At 37.1% G+C, this 19235-nt stretch overlaps 1 protein-coding gene across 3 annotated transcripts in view; it reads right to left on the reverse strand.

Annotated features, from left to right (window-relative positions):
- The window catches only part of CORIN (corin, serine peptidase), a 113825-nt gene that overhangs the window by 15989 nt on the left and 78601 nt on the right, over nucleotides 1–19235 (reverse strand). For all 3 annotated transcript variants that reach the window (XM_079305756.1, XM_079305754.1, XM_079305755.1), the window contains exons 11-16: nucleotides 18689–18920; nucleotides 15151–15296; nucleotides 14314–14421; nucleotides 10562–10675; nucleotides 7500–7610; nucleotides 6654–6783 (exon numbers count right to left, since the gene is read on the reverse strand). In XM_079305756.1, the coding sequence (XP_079161882.1) occupies nucleotides 6654–6783; nucleotides 7500–7610; nucleotides 10562–10675; nucleotides 14314–14421; nucleotides 15151–15296; nucleotides 18689–18920 (841 nt within the window). The remainder of the gene's footprint in view (nucleotides 1–6653; nucleotides 6784–7499; nucleotides 7611–10561; nucleotides 10676–14313; nucleotides 14422–15150; nucleotides 15297–18688; nucleotides 18921–19235) is intronic.

The raw sequence follows: 19235 nt of genomic DNA on the forward strand, positions 1-19235 counted from the left end.
AGTGTTGCTCACAGAGGGCTGATTTTGCTCTTGCTTTCCCAAATCCCTTCCTGCTCCTCACCCCACCCAAGCATCCATGGGGCTGGGGGCTCAGCAGGGCTGCAGCCAGGACAGCTGACCCCACCTCTCCAGAGGGATGCTCCACATCACAGGGCTTCAAGCCCAGTGGCAGAGTGGGAGGAAGGAGAGGGAAGCAGGGGGAGATGTTGAGAGTGATGGCATTTGTCTTCCCAAGTGAAGGTGGTGAAGGTGAAGGTGGAAACCCCGTTTTCCTGGAGATGGCTGCCCTCCCATGGGAAGGGGTGAATGAATTCCTTGTTTTGCTGTGCTTGTGGGCTTTACCTGTTAAACTTTTTGGTTTTGCTTTACCTATTAAACTCTCTTTATCAACCCATGAGCCTTCTTCCACTCTTTTGGCTTGTTTTCCCCCCACCTGCCAGGAGGAGTGAGCAATCTGCTCTGCAGGGCTGAGCTGCTGGCTGGCATTAAACCACAACATTCTGTTCTCTGAGTCTGTAAATTATGGGTTCATAAAGTATCATTTTGTAGCTAAACTTAAAAGACCAACAGAGAGCATCTAGAGTTAAAGCTTCAAATAAAATCTAGATTTTCTTAGCTGGAAGTATTTATTCAATTTCAAATTAAATGTGAAGTCCTTCATTTAAAGTCAATTAACTTTTCATTTTAAAAATACAAAGGATGAGTTTCAGAGGAAAATGTTGTTTTGAAACAAAATTTTAGTTAATTTCAAGGATTTGAAACAAATAATTTGATTTTTCAACATTTTTTCTGCTGTAACGAAACTATTCACCGAATTTGAACAAAATTCCCCTGCTTCTGTGTTCGACATCATCCTTTACAGAATTACTATTCACAAAGAAATCTTCCCATAGTGTAATTTATGCTTTTTTCAAGACATGTTATTATTTTATTACTAAATTTTTCTTCTCCCATCTCAAACAGAACTTGAGAGCCATAGTCTCACAGACATTTTTAAATTTTTGAGCTTACTTTTTATATCTACAGCTAATGCTGACATCATTTCATGAGCTAAGCCTACCTTTGAAAGGACACCTGTTTAATGATATGCAGAGAATGTCTTGCATTAGGATGCTTGGTAAGAGCTGAGGAGAGGATGTGGAGGTCAAATAAGACTTTCCTGAATTACACAGCAGGAAGAGCAAAGCTGAATAAAGACCTGTTTGTCTGAAAGCTTGTCTGATAAAAGACTCTGTGTTTCTTGCAGTCCTTGCCCCTGTCAAGGTCTCAAGTCATGTCATTACATTATAGAATAGGTTGCTCAGAGTCCCATCCAACCTGACTTTGAATATTTCCAGGAATGAGGTGTCTGCCATTTCATCTGTTCCAGTCTTTCACCATTCTCATTGTGAAAAGTTTATTCCTTATATCTAGTCTAAATCTACACTATTTTAGTTTCAATATGTAAGTTAAAAATAAAAAAAACAAAACATTTCAACTTGCAAATTTCAGAATAAATTTTCAGTCCAGAGAGACTGAATATCTGTTTAGTGTTAAATGGAGTAAATTTGAATCTGGAAGGCCCTGGATAAAAAAAAAAAAAGGAAAGAAAAAAGGGGGCAGTAGGTTTATAATGTACAAGTCACAGCATAAAATAATTTGAAAAAAGGATTTGTTATCAATCATTAGAATAAGAACATTTCCTTGTTTGGTAATATTCTTGTACTTTCAATCAGAGAATGGTTGGGCTTGGAAGGCACCTCTGGAGAACAAGTATGGCCACCTATGGCAAATTAACCAGAAACTCATTTAGACAGGTCCAAGGATGTTTGAGATAATAACATTATGAATAACAATTATCATTTTACTTTAAAAAAAAAAATTCCAATCATGGAACTAGAAAGTGTTATATGAGGGGACTGAAAACATGCTTAATGACTATTTGAAGAAATTGTCACAATTTGTCAGGAATTATAAGATTGGAATTTCTTCAAAAACAACCTTATTCAAATAATTGTATTTTAAACTAAATATGTACATGAAAGATGAAACATCATCTATCAGATATTAATCTAGCACAACTCTAATACACTGAATAAAGTATACATATTTGAACACTGGTTTATTATTGCTCCATTTACTAGGACAGCCTTCCAAATCTACCACAGCTTTACTTTCAGTTAATTTCAGTAATGAGTTATTAGTTGCCATTCTTAAAAATTAACTGAAATGTGAAAAGATTTGCAATCTTTCTACATCATCTATAGCATTAATAGAACAATGTGGCCATGGAAAACATTAATAGATTCAGGGTAGGTTAAGAGTATGATATATTCTGTTGAATGGGGCTAGAAATCTAGATTGAATTAATGAGTTCAAATACTTCCTCTAAGGCACGGAATTTGTTTCACTAAATGTCATGTTTATTCTTGGAGAAAATGAAATTTCATTCAGAAGTTCAAATTTATTACGTATGACAGAAAGATCCTGGGTATTGTTTCTGTCATGATCTTTAAGCAAATAAAACATTAAGCTGAGCTTCCACTATTCCTCTTGCAGAAATAGTTATAGAGTAATAAAAAAACCAAATTCAATCATGTAAAAACAAGAGGTTGTTCATCCAGCAGTTTGACTGCTCAGTTGTCAAATATTTAAGATCTTTATACCAAAGACATTGAGTGAAAAAGTACCAGGAAAGACAAAAGGCCAGGCTGCAACACCAGACTTGCCCATCCCTTTCATAAATGCACACACAGCAGATGCTACAGCAGAGGGAAGAAAGAAAAGGAGCTGCTGGTTTCAGTGGACCACCATGACACAGTCCCCAAGAACAGGAGCAGCAGTCACAGAAAGAGATAACAGTAGATTTTCAAAAACAAGTAACTTGGTAGACAGCTGTGATTTTGCAGTTACACTAGACTGGAACAAGCAGGTGAAGTAAAACTCCCCTGTGCTGTACTGAGTACAAGCTCTTGAATATTTTCACAGAATGACAGAACAATTCCACTACTGCCTTTATCAAATTTCAGAGCTGAGCAGATCATGCTTTTATGATCACCATTTCATCAACAAAGAAAGTAGACTTCCAAGTATATGGGTGTCTTCAACTGAGCATCATGACAAAATACATTCTTCCAACATCATGTACTGAACCTCCACAGCACACCCATCCTCAGCAGCAGAGCCTCTAGCACACACCAGGACAGATGGGAGACTGACTGCTGTTCTGTTCTCTGCCTGTCTTAACAGGAAAAGTAATTGCCAGAGATTGCATTTAAATTCATTGTCATGAAATTTGGGACTCAGTCAGGAGTCTCTGAATAAATGCATATGTTCTGACACACAGAGGCAGTCAGAATAGGTGAGATGATAGTCCCATCTGGTTGTAAACTATGAAACCTAAGACTTGAGCATTCCCATTAAGCTCTCAGCATTACAAACAAACAAATGTAACATTTTTCGTACTTGATGAAAGCATAAGAACTGCTAAGAATGGAAGTTGCATAACTTGAGCACCAGCCATCATTAGTCCAAAGCCTTTCAGACAATGCCTGGAACTTGTGGCTTTATGTGATGTTGCATCATGCATCACACAACACATTCCATGAGTTGTGCTATGAAAAACTGGAAAACCACATCATCTGTGGAATTAGAATTGGCAAACAGCCAGCAAAACTGCTTGCATTTTGTGAAATGCCAGAATAGAATTAACTTTAATGTTGCTTCAGATTTAAGGTTTATACACTCCAAACAGACAGACTGCTATTCTGTAAAATGTGTTACCACTACCCGTTAAATTAAACTAATTTTAACCACTGTAATTTAAGAGTCTTCATTTGTTATCCAGATTATTTTGGCCTAAAATATTAAAATATCTATTATTTTTTAAATAACTAAAATATCCAAAAGCTGTTAGAAAGACATTGCCTTTGTATTTTGAACATTACCACATTATATAGCAATTGGGAGTTTTTATTTGGCAAAGCATCAGGCTATTTTATGAAAAATAGTTTGCAGAGCTTTACAGAAAATAAAAATCCCAAATGCTACCATTCATTGTAATTCCTGGTCTAAGGCATTAATAAGTTTTCAATTTGATATCTCACATGCATTATTTTTCTATAAGAATAAACAAGAGAGCTATTAAAACAAAATCAACGGTTGCTGTAATTAATTATTAAAGGTGGTTCTACATTGTGCTCTAATGTAGACAGAATTTGTATATTCACAGCTTTAATTTTCTGAAGGAGTAAAATGAAGTTGTTCCCATTGGGAATACTTGCAGAAAAGCACTACATAAAACTTCTTTTTTTTTTTTTTTTTTTTTTTTTTTTTTAATGTGAAAAGGGGAAGTTTTATTTGAGTTTTGTGCAATAAACAGTCTAATTTACCTGCACCCTCAATGGTGAGTAGAAAGAGATTGTCAAAAAAGTCAATATTATCAACCTCACATTCAGCCATTCCTTTTACAAATCAATTAAATAATGTATACAGCACATAAATGCCAAGAGATGAAGTTCATGGCTTCAGATCAGATTTCACAGTGGCATGAAACTCCAGTTATTCAGTCTTCCATTTCACCATATAAAAACATTACCCTCTGTGACATTTTCACGGAATGCCTATGGAATGTTAACAAAAGAGTTAAGTAACTATACTACTCATTTTACTCCTTTTGATTTTTATGACTTTGGAAATCAGTTCTGGAAACACATCTTTTTTTTTCTTATGGCTTTTTGCAGCTAATTCATTGTATTTTTTGGAAGTGCCACTCCACAAAAACTTGGAGAATAGCTAAGTCAATCAGGCTTCAGGTGACTGACAAAATCAGGCATTAGGAAAAGAAAGACAAACACTAGTCTGGGTTTCTGAAGTCCTGCAAGAAAGAATTAGAAATTAGTATTGGACTCAAACTGAAGTTGTAGACTTCAGATTTGAATTTTCCACTGCCCTTGAAAAAATTACCTGTCACTGCTAAAAAGATCTTGTAGAAAATGTGATTTGTAGAATACGTCACCCTGTTAGAAAATGGACTTGTGAGATTTAAGAATCATTTTTGTCTCTTATGTTTCTTGAAAGTGTAGGACTGATAACACCTGTTAGCAAGCATCAGTGAAGAAGCAGGAAAGGTGTAGCCTTCTGCTCATGCTGATTTCAGCCTAGGCACACCTCTGAAAAAAAGGAGGGAATCAGAGGTGTTGTGATAGTTTAATAGCTTTCCATTTCCCCAGCAGCAAGCATCATGGGGAAGAGAAGCAAATTGTGTGTCAGGACCAATGGCAAGGTGAATATGAGGCAGCAGTGCCCTGGCAGCCAGGAGGGCCAGTCCTGTCCTAGGGGCATCAGGGACAGCATCACAGCCAGGCAAGGGAGGGATTGTCCTGCTCTGCTCTGCACTCTGCCTCACCTTGAATATTGTGTGCAGTTTTGGGTGCCACAGTACAAGAAAGACATTAAACTATCCAAAAAATGGCCATGAGGATGGTGAAGGGACTGGAAGGGAAGCTGTATGAGGGGTGTCTGAGGTCCCTTGTTTACCCTCAGGAGGGTAGGCAGAGGGGAAGATATAGATCTCTTTGGACAATGTTCTCAGGGTGTGATTAATGGGGTGTCCTGTGCAGGGCCAGGAGCTGGACTCAGTGATGCTGATGGGTCCCTTCCAACTCAGTATATTCTGTGATTCTATAAAGCTTTATTAGGATGCTATATAAAGCTAAAGCATAAAGATGAACCAAATATTATTTAGATACATTAAAGCAGTTAGAGGAGTATAGAATTGCTGTGTGTTAGAATGGCAGGCAGTCTATTTACAGGTGGTCTTCAATTCAGGGCATCTGTTAGAACAGATGTCAAGTATTCCTGTACTGCAAGGCCCTACAGAGCACTTCAAGGGCAGACTCCCTAACCCAGGGTCTTTATCCTTCTGTGTACTTTGAGAAAGGTACGAAGAACATGCATGTCAATATGTGTAGTGGAGAAAAGCAAACAGAAAACACACTTCTTAATTCACTTTGGGGATCAGACACTGGCAAAAGACAGCCTTATACACCATCAGATTTACCTCTTCCTAGAAAAAGACAGCTTTGAATATCAGAGCAGCTGAACTTGGTTTTTATCCAGCAGTTATACTTTTTATCAATTATTGCACAATTTAGTGTGCATGCATTAAGACACTTATAGGGCATTTCCTTTTCTGAGTTCCACACAGAAACCCTCTCTTTAACAATTTGTTGTTCAGAGATGCCCAAGTTAAATGCATCCACTTGTCTGATTTACAGTATTTATTGCAGAATGCAAATAAATGAAGATGATTTTTCCTGTATTTCCTAAGTCTGCTTTAATTCTTTAGGAAGAAACAGACTATTATATCCCCAAACAATTCTGAGCCTCAGCAATAACTAAGTTCAAGTACTAATACTTGGCAAAAAAAAAAAAAATATATTTTCAAAACTCTCTTTTAAAAACAATCATGCAATGTTTATAAATTGGTGAAAGTTTTAGATTTTAGTGAAGTTCAGTTCCTGCCATAGTTCACAACATTTTGTTATCTCTTTTCTCTGTGAACCATTTCTACACTAGGTCTAACACTGCAATGATCAACGATAGTTCACATCTAACTCCAGCACTCCAATTGTCCTAAGAAATTCATCAAAGCTACAAACTACTGACCTTACCCTAAACCCATCTGATTGCAGGCCAGTTGGCTTAAGTTTTCTTGCCACTCATCAGCACAAACATGGTTATCAGCAGCTGACCTGTGAACAGTCAGGAGCATCAAGGAATTCGTGTTTTTAGACAGTGTAACTGGAAAGAAAAAAGGAAGAAAACTTCAGTATTATTTCAAATAGCTTTATAGATGGAAAACTTAAAACATACAGCTACATTCAAGATTCTTTGCTGGCACTTTTCCTAGCTTTACATCCTGAATATCTATACAATTTAAAACCAAGGTAAGTATGGTTATCAGGACCTTGCTAAGAGTGAACAGCATGAGACACTGAATAGCAAAGGCAAGAGGGTAAGAATAAATCTAAATACTTCTAATTCACCAGCACAGGTTCACATGGCTTGCTGATAGCCTTAAATTTTATAGCCTTAATCTAGTTAGATAACTTAAATAGAAAGACCATCATCACTTCGTCTCTCTTGATCTGTACATGAAAGTTCAAGAACTGCTTTTATCACACGCAAAAAAGATTCTCAAAAGGTCCTTCCAAATTTCAACATCTTCTTAATGTCTCCTCTGTCCACAATACTTTCCAGATTACACATCATCTACACATTTTCTTGCTGTATCACTTTTTTTACCTCTTTGCACTGTGACACTTCATACTGAGCTTTTGCTTTCTCTTTTGCTCACTTCCTTGCATGCTTTCCCAACCTCATCCCACTTTTCCCAACCTCACTTCTCTTTGCTAACAGAGGGAACACCTCTCCCCCACTGTATTTTGAATTAAATCACCAGTGATTACTCTCATCACCCAAACACCACTCTGAGGCACTGCAGAGCAGAAACTTACCACAGTCCCATTCATCTGAGCTGTCACTACAGTCTGCCTGCCCATCACACCAGAGTTCTCGTGGCACACACTCATGGTTGGCACATTCAAGTTCACTCTCTCCACAAAATGCTGCAAAGACAAAAACATGCTTCCTCTCTGAGAAACACATAATTAAAGTGAAATTCACATTGAGACAAAAAATTGAGAGAAAGGGTGAAGGTAGGTACAGATCAGATTAATGGGAAAAGTGAGACAGATTTGCAACAAAACTCAGCAAGGATGCCACTGATGCAGAAGGTGGCTGCTGCCATGCAGTGGCAGAGGGCATTGCAATTCAGAGGGAAGGAAGAGTGCTTACAAATGCAAGATCTGTGATTACTTAATATAATTTCTGGTCTTGTTACATGAAACCTTGTCCAAGCCCCTCAGAAGCTGTAAGAGAAAATATTGTTCTGTGCTTTTAGCTGACAGATCCAAATTTGTTTAGTTCTTGATGGTTTTTGAAAAAATTATTTTACCACAATGAATATCTATTTCCTCTCATCCACAGCAATCATATATTTATTTTGTAATTTGCCCTTGCTTTGAAAATTATATATTTGTATCTCCACTTTGGAGGTAGAGAACTGCTGTACTGATAGACAAGTTCCAGTTCACAGCTGGTATCCTTATATATGGATTTCCAGAGTCTGTACAATGTGGGAACCAATTCCCTTTGCAAATGACTTTTTCTTTTCCCCCAACAACCTTCCTTCCAAAAGGCAGGTGTGTAGAAGTGCAGTACCTTCCTCACTAACACACTTCCAGCTCTTATAAACCCCATCATCAGGGAATCCCGAGACCTGGAGGAAGGCAGAGAGGGAGCAGATGCATGGAAGGGAGCTGGATTCAGCTGAGCCCATGTTTGGCTGATGTACATCATTTATACTGCCATACAATCAAACACTTATTTGCAACACTAGTACAAAAAATGCACTCCACAGCAAAAAATCATTCAGATTGATCAGACAGTGCTGTCTACCCCTGATCTCTCTGGCTCTGGAATAAAGAATGCAAAAACAGAAAAAGCATTTTAATTCCACCTTCCAAAGAGAACATAATTCAAAAAACTGGAAGTCCTCAACTGGGAAAACTTTGGTGCCATTTTAGAAGCCAACCCAAAAGCAGAGAGGAAATATACTGTGATGATAATCACAAACTAGCTTAACCTTAGCCCTTTGGTAATCTTTTCTCTGTCATGATCTTAATGTGTAATCACAAGTAAATCACTTTAATGCCACCTCCTTTCTTGAGATTACAGGACAGAGCTTGGAAGTTAAATGGTATAATCTTTACAATGAAATGCAGATTAAGAAATGTTTTGTGAGCTTCAGCTTCCCAAAAAGAAACAAAGTTTGATCTAGTGATACATGCAGACTGCTGTTCATTTGGCAAACATACTCATAGCCTTCACTCAGCACATAAAATGTGCCTACCATATTGCTCCTACCAACACAACTCCAGAGATTCAGAAGCAACTTCTTTTAAATCACAAAATTATATCCAAACATCCCAGCGAAAATGAAAAAATTTCAGTTTTTAACCAGCTTTACCAACCAATGATCCCTCCTTTCTTGTGCAAACTTTCTCCCAGTATGTCTTTTCCACTTCCTTGTCCTGGGAACATGCCCATGCACCAGGTTTTCTCAAGACAGGAGAATTCAGAGTACCACTAACATATAAATGAAAGTGGAGCTGACATCTCAGGGCACTCCCTCCCAGCTTAGTATGCAGGGTGGGAGCCTGCAAAGCAGCTGCTGTTTGCAGATGTTCCACCACTTCCCATCCCATTCTCACATGGAACAGTAAAAAACAGAAGTGAGGGCCAGCACTTGGAACAGAACTACACTGTGTACACAGACAGTGTGCCCATGCCACCAGTGTACCATAATGCTGGATTCCAGAAACCTGGAATTCTTGAGCTTTCTGTGCTTTCTGGCACTGAACTCCTGGAGAACACTGCTTTTGACCTGAGGCCTTGGAGATGGCTTCCAAACTTAAGTGGTGGAGTTAAAGTCACAGTGCATAGTTAAAATAGAAGTGTGTGATTTTACATGGTGAAGGGTTTTAAATTTGAGGGTTTTATTATATAGTAATAGGTATGGAACAAGATAGAGGATTTTGGGTGGTGTCTCTTTTCGGTGTTCTTCCTCCTTTTTCTTCATGATTTCAGGTAGTAATTTCTGGTTGGACAGTTAATGGTGCACTTAGGGTCAAGAAAATTCGGTTATTGGGTCAAAAATATAAATAATACAGGTGATGATTGTCTATTGAACTGCTTAGCTTTAAGAGACCTTGTAGCTAGCTGGATTTCTCTCCATTTTGCCCACTTCTAGCTGGTGGCTAGAAGTGTTGTTGAACTTTCCATACTTTAAATAAAATTTAATAAACAACCAAGCCTGAACATGAGAAAATCGATTTCCTTTGTGTGTTTTTTAATCCTGGCTCAGAGTGAAAATAAAAAACACTCTGGACAAACCACTAATTAAGTGGTGCAAAACACCACCCTGTTATACTGTAATATGCTTGGTGTCTGGATCACAGTTTGGATTGTAGAAGAAATCTGTGGAGCCAGGTAGGGAGACAGAATCTAAGAAATGCCAATCAGGAATGAAACTAAACAAAAAGAGAGACATATGACATTTACTAAGATACAGATCAGAAGTAAAATCACATAGAAATCAAGGAAAAAATGAGTATTGAGCAGCTATGAGCTATGCTGGTATGGAATGAAGTTGAGGAAACTTGGGAAAAGAAATAAAAAATCTACATGGAATAAAAGTATGAAGGCACAAGAACAAGGAGGAAGAAAGAGAAAAGCAAAAAAAATGGAAACAGAGGATGAGAGTGACCAAACAGACAGCAAGGATCCAAGGATGTGAACAACAAAGGCCACAAGATGATCAAAGAGAGAAACTGGTGACAAAGAAAAACTGAAAATGGAACTGAGGGAATGACTAAGTCTTCCTGCCTATTTACTTTGATTTATTTTGCACCCCGACATCCCAAAAATGTGACCAGCCTTTTTAGGGAGTCCTTACAGCAATTCTTTTCATCCATCATGTCAGGGCAGTCTGGGAAACCATCACAGATCATACTGTGTTTGATGCACACCTTCTTCACAGGACACTCCCACAGACCCCTTTCTCTACAACCTGCAGGCAGAGAAGCACAGTTCTGAAATACTTGCATGCAATATTGAATCAACCATTTTCTTCCTTGAAATTCCTGAAACACACAAAATATTTTCACTTGCAATACACATTTCAGAAGGTACCAAGGACAGTTACTAATGAAGAAATGGAAATAAGACTTACACAGTGTATACTTTAAAAATGCATCTAAATATTATAACACTTCATAAGACTTCAGTGTTTTTAAATTAATAATATTATGATTATATATCATGCATATCTACAATGGTATAGGCATTTGCTCAATTACCTCAAAACCCATACACCACTATTCTTAAATTACATTTACTAGTAATATAAGAACTTTTCTGATCTTGAAGTCTGCAGAAATTCCTTGGACTTTCAAAAGCAAATCCTATAAAAGCATGGAATCTCTATGAAAAGCTGTAGAAATATATACATGTTTTCTGGCACTGCTGATGCAGAATCTAACACAGAATCACAATGAAAGGTAGAAAGAGAAGTAATACAAAATTATGTCAAAGTGCCTTGACAGTAAAATTCCTGTTGGTCAGTTAGAGGAAATTAAGACCAGCCCAAGTTTTCTCTTGTTTTACTCCACATTTTTTTTCCCATCATCTAACAAAGTATTTTATTGTAATACCAGTTTAAATACTTTGACATACTAATGTCCTGCATGTATGACTGGTTTTATAGAAAGCCATAAAAATGATGTGTCCTGACTAAACCAGATTATTTGATTGCCTTGTCTGGCCTGTTCTCAGAAGATACTTTTAATTTTAATCTAAGGGCAAATTCAATTGATAGCCCTGTTGTTCATGCATGCAAATAGTTCAAGTATAAATTTAAAATTAGGATTTAAAGCAGCACCTCTCCATGCCTGGACCTGGAACTGTGTATCAGCAGTAAATTACTAAACAAATGCATTGTTTCCAAGAAGTTTTAATTCAGAAGTACATATTTTACAACTATGAACCAGAGAATCCCTACTGGATTACTGGAAAAATCAGGCTTTAACTGTACCTGAATGTGTGGTTGCTTGATTTTGTTTAAATTTGAAAAAACACCTAAATAAATGTTAAAGCCTGGAAAAATAAATAGCCTTAATCTTTCAAACTAATTCCTCACATTCAAATAACTTTATTGGTATCACCACTTTCCAGGTCTCTTTCTTGACAGTATTTGTGATAACTATTAATGAAAAATTAATTGAAACAAAACAAAATCTCTACTCTGACATCAAACAAGGAATGCCATGTTAGGATCTTGATATGAATATAAAATTTAAAAAGCTTAAACTACCTATAATTTATGAACCTTGCAAATTTTTAGGACAGTGTTTACAATTGATTAAATACATGCTTGCCTTTCCTCTTCATCATACATTATAGTGCTATACTGTGAAGTGTACCAGGACTCTCCAAAACTAATCACATAAACAAATATAGAGAATTCCCTATGAAAAATTCACTACTTACTGAATTCAGTGTGTAAATACACTGTTGGTAGAGATCATCTACCATGTGGAGTATTTATATTTCACCCCTAATTATTTTTGTGACATGCATTTTTAATTGTAAATGGCACTGAATTCCCAGGATTTCACTGCAATTGCATGGCTGAGATTTCCTTTCACAAGGATCATGTGAAAGTGTGGCAGGGATTGCTAGCAGAAGGGTGAATACAGCTCTGCTCTGCATGGGGAGAGCACACCTCAGTTCCTTTCTAACTTACATTTTTGGCCAGAGTAGTCTAAGCACAAGAAAGCTGTAGCTAGTCTTCTTCAGTATCTTTCTCCCTGCACTGTAAAGCTGTTCCATGTCTGTAACTTAAAGCACTTCAAGGTTTTCAAATTAAACATTCAGTGTTTTTTAATGTTAGAAAACCAATTTAAAAGGATAAAGCTAATAAAATCTGAGCTATCAATTTACACATGGAAAGATCATTAAGTTTTGATTTTATCCTGCACACATGGAATATGAATAAGTTGGAGACAGTTGCTTTTGGAGCTCTACAAGGACTTTTTGTTCTTCAGTAACAGTATAAGCCCTGGTCAATGTAATGTCACTCTGACAGTGGTAATTTCCTAGCTGATACAGCCTTCTGTATTTATAGAAACTGATAAGAATTCTGCTGATTGCTTGTGACATTCTGTCTAGACTTTAGAGAAAGAGAGATCCACTTGAGAAATTAATGTTACATATTAGAACAATATTTTATATGTTAATGTCTAGGAGAATAAAATTATCCTAAAAGACACATAACAATTACTTTTCTAAGGAGTTCAAAATTGATGACAACAAAAATATTTGGCAGGGAGGGCAATTGAGACAATTGATTCAAAGTAAAGAGATGTCAAACTCTGAAAGAGTCACCATGATCATCAGCTCTGACTTTCCTTTATAATCCAAACAAGAGAATGACCTAATATTAAATCATATTTCAGAGGGCATATCCTTTTTTTTTTTTTTTCCCTTTCTTTCTTTTTTACAGGGATGGGGGAGGGAAGGAAAGAAAGAGGAGAGAGAACACAAGCATGATCTGGAAACTCCCAGAGACTGAGGATACATCACATATTGGGAATAACTAAACTCTTGGCTACTGCAAACATTAAAATAATCTGCTTTTTAAAAAGAAGCATTCTATAGGCCTGCCAAGATTGAACCTTAACCTAGGTTTAGCTTTCTGGTGTTGGATTTTGTTATATTGTCTCTGACTAGAAATTCTTTTATTGCTACAGTTTTGTTGTTCACATAAACTCTGCTTCCCTCTTAACCCATTCTCAGTTTAAAAAAAATTCACAGTTTGTGCACCTTAACCCTACTCTGCTGGAATGTTTTCCAATCCTTTGCTCATATGTCCACCTTTTGTCTAAATCCTTAGTGATGAACAATTATTCTCTTTGCCCCTGGGGATGCCAGGCCTGCATGCAGACTTCCCTGAAGGCTACAGCTCAGTCAATTAAGAAATATTTAGAACTCCTTCTGAAACTGTCCTGCCAGCGTGCACAGGGATACATAGTGACCAAGAGATTTCTTGATTATTTCAGGCTCAATACATCCCCTTAAGTTAAAAATCAAAAGCATCTACAGTAAAAGAAATATATTGGAGAATAAACCTTGAGGGTTTATGCTTGCACTTATAATCTGAGGTTGACCAATCTGAAAACAACATGCAGGAACCACTTCACCAACACCATATATCATAATGACATTTTCTGTCTATACATCCTAATGAGAACATTATCATGTATAAGTTTAAAACTGCATTTACAGATTCAAGGTTTAATCTGCCAGGGAGTTGCATTTTAGCTCAGTAAAGCCTTCAGCAATATGAAAAGAATTAAATCTACAGAAATATTTTAGCTTGATTCTTTAATGAATACTCAAACATCCCAGAGTATGGTTATCAGAATCTAAATGATCAGTTACCATGAATTGGATTCTTGTTGATTAAGGATTCTTGCTATAGTATTTTTACTGACAGTCTTAAAAAAACCCCAACACTTTTAAACATACAAAAAAAGGTGCTTATTCTCTGAACTCTCATGCTACAATTCAAGTAACTGAATGAAAGGTGGAGCTCATTTTCTAATGGAGGGCAGCTGCCCTCCATTCTGACTCATTGGATGTATTTACCACAGCTGTCCTCGTCACTGTCATCCTCACAGTCAGCTTGGCCATCACACCTTCTGGAGGCCAGCACACACCTCCCAGAGCGACACTTGAAGTGGCTGGGTGAGCATTCTGTCAGGGACAACAAACAGGCAGAGAAAAGATAATTTCATCCATTAGATAAAAGCTTAGTCATGACATGGGCACTCATTTATCACTGGTGCTGTTTCAGAAGGGTAAATAACACGGACAGAAAGCTGGTGAGGCTGGAACTATGTATGGGACAAGGCTCTTCATAATTACACCAGGAAGGTGTTGGGGCAAAATTTTCCAGAGCTCTCCCTCACACGCTGCCCTCTGTCAAATGTCACTGCTTTGCCAAATCCCTGGCTTACAATGTTTGTACCGTGGGTATGAATTTCCGAGCTACTCTTCTCACCATTGTGGTGGTGTGTTATGCATTGAAATAAGGATAAGGAATTCTCAGGATAAAAAATAAAAAAATAATTAAAAAAAAAAAAAAAAAAAAAAGAGAGATTGACAATTATGTGTCTATTTCAACGAATAAAACCAGGTATAACTTTCCACTAATTAACCCTTTCACTGCTTCTTCTTCAGCTCACAATACCATTCTGGGACAAAGGAGTGGAACAGAGTTGGCAGATCTTTAAGGAACTCTTTCACTGAGTGCTAGCAATTCTCTGAAGCAAGAAATCCAGCAAAGAACTCAAGAGACTGGCATGGCTGAATAGGGGAACTCAGTCTGAAATAATTTAAAGAGGAGGTATAAAAAAAGCAAGTCCCAGTGACTTTGGGAACCCACTTAAATCTTTTATTTGCTGTAATGTGCATTGGAGTTACCTTCTACATCTTCATCTGGTGTTAGACAAGTTTGGTTGTCCGAGTTCTCATCTGGAAACTGAGTGCAGTCTGTATCTTCTGGCCACTGCAGACCTACAATCCCAAGCACAGCCTCACAGCGTTCCTTGGACTGTACACACAATGTCCTGGGGAGACAAAGCAAAATTGCACCAGGCAACTGAATTAGTGGCTTGGAAATTCATAGGTACTAGAAGTTAATAACCCTAACCAAAGTAAAGATAAACATCAAGAAAAACGATCACAGTTAAACAGATGTTTTAATATGAAAAAAATGCATATATCAATCATGACTGAAACATGATTTCAAGGCACTGCCGGTGCAGTTATGCTATTAATAGCTATGTTATAAATAGATTAATAACAACCAAATATAACTGCTTACAAACATGCTCTCCTCTGTAAGAGATGGCAGAGAACATTTTTAAAGAATCACTAACAGGTCTCCTTCAGGAAGAAAAAACCAACACATTTTGTACTAGTGAAATGCTGTCTTTTCTGGTTAGGCTACCTCAGAAGCCACGTGGTTTCAGAAGGAAAAAAATATTTAAGCCTGCAAACAAAAGAGTGAAGAACTTCCCAGGGAATTCAACAAAACTAAAACTTTAGGAAAAACAAACTTCAGACCACTGTGGTCTTGAGGCTGTTGTCAGTTAGAGCAAAATAATAACTTCTACATCTTCATCTGGTGTTAGACAAGTTTGGTGGGTCAAATCATGAATAAGGCATGAACACAGTCCTTCTGCAGCATTTTTTTTTTTTAAACCATATAAAAGATGGGATTCAGTGCAAAATTTGTTCAATCCATTGAGACTGAAAATCACCCATGGTGTCTCTCAAAACACCCACTGTCAAATGCTTCAAAATTACAAAGAGAAAAATCCCCTAATGTTTGAAACATTTAGCCACTACTTTTGTCTGGGATCATAGTAAGTTTAAAAATATTCAACCAGAGGATCCCAGTGTTGGTTTGGTTCTTTTTTCAATTTCTTTCATGTCACTTTTAATTTGCCTTTATGTAATATGGTTATTCATACATCTTTCTTCTAGAGATGCTCCTTTCATGAAAGGCATTTTTTTCCATTCGTTTTCCTCTGACCTTTCAACAAATAGAACTTTTTTATTTTCTTGCAATTAGCTTAGAAAATACTGTGACCAAAACCAACAAAACAAATCCATAGAGGATTAATTATTTTATGCTCTTTTGGGAAAATAATATAGTATTAATCCATCCAGATTTATTTTTCTCTTGAGGAATTAGATGAAGAAGAGGCAATGTTTTTCCACACCAAACAATTCATCATTGGGTTTAGCAACCAGACAGAATGCATTGATGTCAGTCAACCATGTTATGGACTCTCTCTTCCTTTTTAGATCCTCCTCATTATCAAAAAGGTCAACTGACACCACTTTATAACCTCAGATTTCTGTATGACAGAATTTTTATTTTCCAATGACAAAAACCAAACCCACAACAAAAATATTATAATATAGCAGAAACATCCAAGTGTCTTCTGCCTTGTGTTCTCTGCACACTCAGATCTTTGGTCAAAGCTGACCTTTTCCAAGATATTATAATCCTTCTAGTTGTCTGTCTGTGGTGAAAGAATTAGAATCTATTTAAATTTCAAAGTAGGCCTGGACTAATATTATGTAAACTAGGTTTACATTTATCCTGAAATATCAAATTTACTTAATTTTTATTGGTATGAGATTATTTTTGTTTTCATCTCTAAAACATTTTTAGGTTTTTACATTATATGAGTATCTGAAATTCTTCCTAAAATGTAACTGTTAAGCAGAAAGTACAGATCTAGAGCACCTTCAGAGGTGTCCCTTCCTGATAAAAACAATCTTTAGCTCTGACCTAACATCAAGAGTGAAACCAAAACTATCATAAAAATAGAACTTTGAATCCTATGATTTAAAGTTTTATGTCATATATCAATTTGGTCTAAATTTGATGTTACTCTGTTTTGAGCAGCAGGTTGGACCAGATGACTTCCAGAGGTTTCCATCAAATTAAATTGTTCTGGGCTTTTTACAAGCTTCCCTTCACCTGTTTAATACTTTAAATTTGAAGACTATTCAACTGTATCATGAGACTTCCTAAAATCTGTTAGCTAGGTATGATGGTAAAGAGCCTATAATTTACCTTACATCACTCTACATTAGAATAAACTAATCTAATTTTTATTTATTATATTGCTTTCTTTAAGAAAGCAAACAAACCCTTGATTTTCAAACTAGCAAGCCTGACACAGAGCTTGCACAAACCCCTCTGTAGCTTTGAAGCTATCCTGTATGCATTATTTTCTTTCCCATTAGGTTCCTATGTGAGAATTTAACAGTAACATAAACTTCTTTGTGGTTCACTCTTACTTTGCATTAATAAGCACATCAAAGCATTAGAAAAAGAAATGTTACCTATTTGCCAACAGTATCACATGATAAGAAACATTAGGATGTGCACTGCAATTTTTGATGCATTTTTTTTCAACCAGAAGGTGTTAATTGATCAAAACTGCCCAGGCAGGCCCAACAAAGGAGGCAGAAATACAGAATGAGAGGGGTCTAGTAGCCAGTAGGTCACAGAGCTCTGCCTGTTGGTCATTTGTTAGATCTTCTAACCTGCAACAACTGCTGCTAAGAAAGCCATGAGATCTATAGAACATAGTCTCTTTCCAACAAATACAAGCATAACTTCAAAAAGCACAGTGATGTTATTCAGTAAGGATGGTGGAATACTTACTCTTGACAAGCAGAAAACCTAAGTTAGCCTGGAATTCCTAATTTAGAAAGGTAAACGTTCATTAAAATCTCAGGTTTTGTTGAGCATTTGGATAGGGCTTTGCATCAAGTAATGCACCAATGCAAGGAACAATTACAAAATGCTAATGCTCCAAATTCAATTAATTGATTCCATGCTTAAACACCTTTTATAGTGGCACAGTTCTAATCAAACACTCAGAAATGGAAAATACTTCATGCACCCTTCTTGTCACCTTGCTCAACAGTGGAGAGAGCAGGTTCACAGTGCACTGGGTGAAAATCTGGCTGCAGGGTCCTGGCAAACAGGGCTCCATCTGGCTGGTGACTGCTCACCTGTGCTGCTCCTCTGGGCTCAATTGCAAGTGAATGTCCTGTTCAGTACATTAATCAATGGTCTGGATGCATCATTAGCATTAGTTTAGTGCATCATTAGCAAGTTTGCTGATGATACAAAACCAAGAGATGGTGTTGACTCTCAAGAGAGGAGATGCCTTTGCATTGGGCAATCATCAAAGACATGAAATTTAACAACAGCAAATTCCTGATCCTGCACCTAGGATGGAGTAGCACCAGGCACAAATTGGAGAGCAGCCCTGCAAAGAGGCACCTGGGCATGCTGGTCAGCAGTAGCCTTTTTCTATGGAATTCCAAAACAAAATTTTTAGCATTTTTAATGAAAGCATAAAACTGGGAAAAACTGCTATGGCAGACAGTCAAGAATTAAATGAAATATGGTTTAGTGTAGTACCTGCAAGGTGGGATCCTCTGATTCGTGTGGGGGTCACATTTTGGCACTAAGATTGTACAGGCAAAAAACATCAGGTACTTGTAGCAGTTGGTCTGAACCAAAGCTGGGAAAAGGGAAGACTCCCAGCTGATAGAGGCTTCCTTCTGTGTCCTGTGGCCCAGGTAGTTTGGGTAGTAAGTATAGTTGTAAGGCAAGTTCATACAAAGTTCCAGAGTAATTGGTTCACACTGACCTTTCACAGAGAGAAAACAAACAGAACCACAAATGGTGTGAGATTAAATTAAATACAGAAGAAATAATTCCATACTTACTTAACAAATTTATCAGTCAGGGGATAACCTCTCAGGCTTGAGAAAACTGTAAGTTCCAGAGCTAGAGATCCCTTATCCATACCAGTAAAGGTGGGTTTGAATTCTGCCTATCTCATAACCCATTAAGGTACTTCTTATTTCCTTATTAATAGTCATTAACTTTCTGAGTGACAACTTTAAGGTGGAACAATAAACCATCCTTAAACCAGTACAGTGTGTACTGTACAGAAACACAT

Source organism: Erithacus rubecula (assembly GCF_903797595.1).
Source record: "Erithacus rubecula genome assembly, chromosome: 5".
In the NCBI taxonomy this organism is placed as follows: Eukaryota; Metazoa; Chordata; class Aves; order Passeriformes; family Muscicapidae; genus Erithacus; species Erithacus rubecula.